Source organism: Rosa rugosa, chromosome 2 (genome assembly GCF_958449725.1).
Source record: "Rosa rugosa chromosome 2, drRosRugo1.1, whole genome shotgun sequence".
Lineage (NCBI taxonomy): Eukaryota > Viridiplantae > Streptophyta > Magnoliopsida > Rosales > Rosaceae > Rosa > Rosa rugosa.
The window spans coordinates 59,700,264-59,707,226 of NC_084821.1; the positions used below are offsets into that span (position 1 = coordinate 59,700,264).

Sequence of the window (6,963 nt, forward strand, 5' to 3'; positions counted from 1 at the left end):
GTGATTTCAAGGTCAAATCCTTCTTGGGGATGTTCCGCAACGCCTGGAGGATTAATGGGTCGTTGCAGGTGGAGGAGGCAGAAGAGCAGAGGGTGCTCTTCACGTTGTCGAATCCGGCTGATCGGGTTCGAATCTAGCGTGGTGCTCCATGGGGATATAATCACGCTCCGGTGGCTTTGGCTTGGTATGATGGTGTCATGCCGGTGGAGAAGGTGCCTTTAACTAGGTCATCATATTGGATCACTCTTCAGAAGATACCACCGGCGTTCAGGTCGGAGCGCGTCATGACCATGATCGGTTATACGTTGGGGGACTTCCAGGAAATTGATAAGAATGCCAAGAAGACGGGGAAACTCCGGATTAGGGTTGAGATACCGCTGAATAAACCATTGCCCTTCAAGCGATGGTACTTGGTGGAGGATGAGGTCGAGTTTTGCTGTCAATTCTGATATGATAAACTCTTTGGGCGGTGTTCAGTGTGTGGGCTAGTCACGCACGTGGGGTTGCCTTGCTCAGGGCCGGCGCTGGATGAAGACGATGATGAAGCAGAGCGCACTGTTCTGGGGTCTCAGACAGTGATGCCAGAGATGCATAGTGGGGGTTCATCAGGGCAAGGAGCCTGGGCGGGATCCACATCAGGCACTGCTACTGGTGTGCGAGTTAGGGTTTCTAACCCATGTCCTCCGTTGGTGTTCCGGACTCCTGATCCCAGTCCGAGTGGGGAGCCAGGTCTGACTGTTCCAGCTATGAAGCAGAAACGACAAGTGCTAGTCCGTGACCTTCAGGAGACAGCAGAGTCTCCGGAACGCATAACTGGCAAACGTCGGGGACGTGAAGACAGCATGACTATCTCCCCTAAGAAACTAAAGCTGAGTTTGGCGGTGGGGAAAAGAAATCTCATTCTTGACTCGGAGAATCTTGGTTTGGACCCTATACAGGAGGAGGATCACGCTGGGAGTATGAAGCGGAAACGCGGTCGACCTTTTGGAAGTAGGAATAAGCCATCATCTGGTGCTAAGAAGCATACCTCAAAACATGCTGAAGGCAAGGCCCAGGACAAGTCTCCAAAGAAGAAGCAAGTTGTGGGGAAACACTCCAACCCAACAGGGAAGGAGTTGGCTCTTTTTTAAATTCTGTTTACTTGGGGTTAAGCTTATGTGAGAGTGAATGGACCTCTATGAGTCTTCTATGACGTTTCTAGTTTCTTGCTTGTACCACAATTGCGTGATTGGCAAGGAAGGGCTAGTTGAATGATTTCCTTTCCGTAGAGGGCGAGGTTTATGCATTCTTAGATAGGCTTGCTTAACTGCGAGCGTCCCAGAGATTTTAATGATCTGCTCTAGCTTAGATAGTTTAGTTCGGATTTTCTTGCCGAGTTTCGCTTTGTAAGTTATGGTAGACTCTAGCCTATTGGCTGTTGATCTAATGATATCAACTTCTTTTTCAAAAAAAAAAAAAAAATACAGTATTTGGACGAAATATATCAACCGCTGAAGCATACGAACTTATATATATCATAATCCTCATCTGTAGGGTGAACCCTGTATTCTATTAATAAACTACACTTAAAATAAATTAAATCATATTTTCATTCTATTCGCATGCACCATGGCACTAATACTATCACCAAATAATTTGAGCGTACATATAGTCACAAGCCTTCCCTCTATATAAAGAACATAAAGGAAATGCAAAACTCAACATTCCAACATAAGAACCATTCAGTGATCACTAAAGAGAGAGATCGAGTAGTCAAATATGGCCCCTACTACTTCACTTTTCAAAGTGCTCCTCCCAATCTTCTTCATAATCCTCGTCTCCGCAGTAATTCTCAAGCTCATTCGATATCCGAGAGTGATGAATGCCGGTCTGAAACTACCAAGTACCAACTCCTGCCACGACAAGGCAGGAGCTGTGCCCCTCAAAATCATAGCCATTACTTCAATCCTGGTCACCAGCATCACTACTAGCAAAATAGACATCTCACACAGATTTAAATCTGTGTGAAATAATGATATTTCACACGGATATGTTTTTCGGTTGCTTTCGGAGGGGGCGCTAATGCTCAACTCACACGGTTTTGAGAGTCCGTGTGAAATTTTTTGTGGGTCCCACTTGTCTTCCAACATTGTAAACGATATTTTGATATCCCAATTAGTGTGAAATATCTTCCTAACTCACACAGATTTCAGTGTGTAGGAGTGATGATATTCCAAAAAAAAATATTGGTGCTAATTTTTTTTTTTTAATATACAATTCCATTAATCAGAAGAGGAATGCTAGCAACCTTCCCTCATCTACCTTCCCTTTCAACCTTCCCCACTTGTTATCTGCCAAGTGTCTTCTAATTTCACTCAATCCTATAAATAAAATGCTGTGAAAATCAATTTTTATTTCTTCCAAATTTGCCCATAATTAATGCAATATTTCTTTTATAATTAATGAAAAGATCTTAAACTTTACATTATTCTTTTCCATTCATTTCTCTTCTTCTCTCCCTCTCTCTGAACGTTTTTTTTTCTTTGATACCTCTCTGAACGTTTGTGCTCATTCTCTCCCTCTTATCATTTTTTTCTGGCTCTAACCTTTAAATAACGAAGCATAGGTATTATCTCTCCTAAAATTTCTTCACATTGTTTTTCTGGAATGGAAAAAGGTCTCTAGGTTCCTCTTCTAATACTCTTTATTTGTTGAAACCCAAATTTTTAAGAAATCTTATGGATCAAATCATTGCTATATATAAATTAAAATTATTAGCCAAACCCAATTCCTGTCCTCCTATGCATCTCAATTGAAGTGATTGCTGGTCTGCCTTCATAGATTCCAAAACCCATAAACCAAAATTGAATATATATATATATATATATATATATATATATACAGATCATATCCAGAGCGGAGCACCGCTTTGAAATTAACGTGTGAAGTTCGAGTTTTTGGTCACTTTTATGTCGCATATCCACATCTCGACCGTTCAGTTTTTAGGTACTATTGTATAGATCATCTCTGCAAATTTTCAGCCAAATTGATGATCGTTAAGGTATCTAACTCTCTTAAACCAATTGACGGACTGAATCTGTCAACCTGAACCGTACTAGCTTTAAAGCAGTTAACAATGCCTTAACGATCATCAATTTGGCTGAAAATTTGCAGAGATGATCTATACAGTAGTACCTAAAAACTGAACGGTCGAGATGTGGATGTGCGACCGAAAAGTGACCAAAAACTCGAACTTCACACATTAATTTTCAAAGCAGAGCTCCGCTCTGGATAAGATCTGTATATATATATATATATATATATATAGAAAAAGAGAGAGAGAGAATTAGATTTTGGGTTTCTATCAACATAGATAGTTATCAAGTTTTGAAATATTATTCATCAACTCTTTCTAGGTTTGTAACTTTGTATTGAACAAAAAGGAGTGGGAAAAAAATAAAATGAAAAAAATAATAGAAAGAGACAAAGAAGTGGAGGTGTGGAACAGAGATAGAGAGAAAAAAAAAAAGGAAAAGTAAGTTATTGCATTAATTATGGGCAAATTTGGAAGAAACAAAAATTGATTTTCACAACAATTAATTTATAGGATTGAGTGAAGTTAGAAGACACTTGGCAGATAACAAGTGGGGAAGGTTGAAAGAGAAGGTAGATGGGGAATGTTGCTAGCATTCCTCTAATCAGAATCCAAACAGTAACATACAATGAATTCACAACCCAATCAATATTGTACCCAGAACTAACTAAATAATCTCCTTTCCATAAGAAATTAATACCGGAAATAAAAAATCTCAACCATATATTGATGAATTTACTCCAATTATATGAAACAAGTTCCATCTATAAAATTGTCTTTCTTGGAGAAAATAAAGAGGAACCTATGCCAAAACGGCGCCGTGCCGATCTTGATCTCGACCTCGTCGTTGTCGCTCTTCTTGGGATTCCGGTAAGTCTCAAGAGGTATGACTGGACCAAAGTTTTGATTCGGGACTAAAATGCAGACATGAATGGAATAGAGAAAAGATAAGGGACAATTCTCTGCAGCCAAGAGCAGAGCAAGTCTACTTGGAAAAACATCAGCTGACCTCCAAGTTTCCTGCGCACAAACTCTCAGGACTACCACAAATTTATACTCCAAATCAACAAGGCTGCAGTGATTATGCTCAAAATTTAGCTAAGGCAATCCACCCCAAAGTGTCAATGTTAACGCAAGCTATGCAAGTCATACAATTGCACTGTTTTGTTTGACCAAAAACGAAAAAGAAGGTTAAATACTGTTTCTCAATGACTGCTACCTTAAAAGGATCAAAATCAGAAGATGCATCTATAAACATTAGCTGCAGCTACGCATAAAAAAGTATGTTCACAGCAAGATTGGAAGTCATATATGACTGAGAAAAAGATTCCTTAGTTATGTACTCTCAACGACTGCTACCAAAAGGATCAAATTTAGAAGATGCATCTATCAATAATAGGCATGCGACTATCCTCTGGCCATTCACTCACTTGCAATAATAGATTAGGTGGGATGGATAATAAAAAGTCTAATTTGCAAACCACAAGTATCCCCAAGGCCATCAATCACAATGGTCAGAAAATCATAAAAAGCATTCAAATTGTTAAAACTACGGGAAGAATATAAGTATATCACATGCTTCATGAATAAAAAAAAAATTCGATATGGAATCTTTGAAATTTAAAAGTGGATATGAGTATATGACATGTTCAGATAGATTATTATTATTATTATTTTGGTAGGGTAATAAGTTATAACAATTATATATTGCATTTTCCTATAAATTTCATTGACCTGTAAATTAAACTGAAAGTGACTTTATAACTAATAAACAAAAAGTTAGGCTAATCTGAATCACTGATCATAATCTGTAATTAAAAAAACCCAATTTATTTTTACAAAAATATGTAGTGTAATTAAGGAAGTGGTACGAATGTACGACAATTCACCAATATATTTTATCTTTACTTGACGGTAGAAGTACGTACATCAATATTTGGACGAAATATATCAACCGCTGAAGCATACGAACTTATATATATCATAATCCTCATCTGTAGGGTGAACCCTGTATTCTATTAATAAACTACACTTAAAATAAATTAACTCATATTTTCATTCTATTCGCATGGACCATGGCACTAATAGTACTATCACCAAATAATTTGAGCGTACATATAGTCACAAGCCTTCCCTCTATATAAAGAACATACAGGAAATGCAAAACTCAACATTCCAACATAAGAACCATTCAGTGATCACTTATGGCCCCTACTACTTCACTTTTCAAAGTGCTCCTCCCAATCTTCTTCATAATCCTCGTCTCCGCAATAATTCCTCAAGCTCATTCGATATCCGAGAGTGATGAATGCCAGTCTGAAACTACCAACTCCTGCCACGACAAGGCAGGAGCTGTGCCCCTCAAAATCATAGCCATTACTTCAATCCTGGTCACCAGCATGATCGGTGTGTCCTTGCCACTCGTCACTCGCACCATACCCGCATTGCACCCCGATCGAGACATATTCGTGGTCGTCAAGTGCTTTGCCGGTGGCATTATTCTTGCCACGGGGTTCATGCATGTTTTGCCAGACTCTTTTGACATGTTGTCCTCGAATTGTTTGGATGAGAAGCCGTGGCACAAGTTCCCTTTCACTGGGTTTGTTGCTATGTTGTCTGCTATTGTGACTATGATGGTGGACTCCATGGCTACTAGCATCTACAGCAGGAGATCAAAAGCCGGAGTTAACCCCAATTCTGATGGTGTTGCTGCAGCCATTGAGGGAGATCAAGAGATGGCTGTGGCGGGTGGTGGCCATGGACATTTTCATTCACACAATCATCAAGTCAAAGGAGGAAGCGAGTCACAGTTGTCACGCTATCGCGTTGTTGCCATGGTAAGTTGTATACATCAGCCAGACGATATAATAAGTCAAACAATTATATGAGTGATTTTCTTTTCACAGGTATCTCGCTTAGTATATGTTAATTACTTGATAGTCAAATAATATAACATGTGAAATTAATTAACTAATAAGAATTATATATATACTTATATGCAGTGTAGTTGTGTACTTGGCAAGAATTGTCCACATATTCATGCAAAGAAGTTCTACAGTTCGGTGACATGATATATCAGATATCTACAAAATAAAAAAAAATAAAAAATAAAAAATTAGGTATGCATATTTATGAATTGAAAACTTGTGTTGGCAGGTATTGGAACTGGGAATTATTGTTCACTCAATTGTTATAGGGCTTTCTCTTGGAGCTTCAAACAATACTTGCACCATTAAAGGTCTTGTAGCTGCCCTTTGCTTCCATCAAATGTTTGAAGGCATGGGCCTTGGTGGTTGCATTCTCCAGGTACATACCAGCCTTTTAGTTCCTAATTAACAAATTAATTTTCGTTCACCTCCAGTTACTCATAGCATCATTTCTGGTTAATGTTTCAGGCTGAGTTCAAGTTCATGAAGAAGGTAGTACTGGTGTTCTTCTTCTCAGCAACAACCCCATCTGGAATTGCACTGGGAATGGCCCTGTCAAAAATGTACAAAGAAAACAGTCCAAGTGCATTAGTGACAGTAGGACTGCTGAATGCTTCTTCAGCTGGGCTCCTCATCTACATGGCTTTGGTTGATCTTCTCTCTGCTGACTTCATGGGTCCAAAGTTGCAACGCAGCATCAAGCTCCAGATCAAGTCTTACATGGCGGTTCTTTTGGGTGCTGGTGGCATGTCTCTGTTGGCAAAGTGGGCTTAATTAAGATCATATGTGATCAACAATTATATATATAATATGTTTGGTATGAATAGATCATGATGTCTCCTCAAGCTTATGGAAGTTCATGATCCTTTTTTCGAATGTTAAAATCATGAACCTTATGTTTTCACAAAATCTTTGGTTAGCTCAAGTCGGTTTAAATAAATATATAGTGTGTTGGAATAAATA

At 38.8% G+C, this 6,963-nt stretch overlaps 1 protein-coding gene across 1 annotated transcript; it reads left to right on the forward strand.

Moving 5' to 3' along the window:
- Nucleotides 1-5,229: 5,229 nt before the first annotated feature.
- On the forward strand, nucleotides 5,230-6,963 carry LOC133732613 (fe(2+) transport protein 1-like). Its single transcript, XM_062160201.1, has 3 exons — nucleotides 5,230-5,910; nucleotides 6,230-6,379; nucleotides 6,469-6,963. Exons 1-3 carry the CDS (start codon nucleotides 5,278-5,280, stop codon nucleotides 6,772-6,774), a joined length of 1,089 nt encoding a protein of 362 aa, XP_062016185.1. The 5' UTR covers nucleotides 5,230-5,277; the 3' UTR covers nucleotides 6,775-6,963.

What these genes read in the sequence shown, in the direction of transcription:
- LOC133732613 (XM_062160201.1), top strand. Translation starts at nt 5,278, where the DNA reads ATGGCCCCTACTACTTCACTTTTCAAAGTGCTCCTCCCAATCTTCTTC. An exon ending in GCTATCGCGTTGTTGCCATG is followed by an intron (nt 5,911 to 6,229) that starts GTAAGTTGTATA and finishes TTGTGTTGGCAG; the next exon opens with GTATTGGAACTGGGAATTAT. An exon ending in TTGGTGGTTGCATTCTCCAG is followed by an intron (nt 6,380 to 6,468) that starts GTACATACCAGC and finishes TTAATGTTTCAG; the next exon opens with GCTGAGTTCAAGTTCATGAA.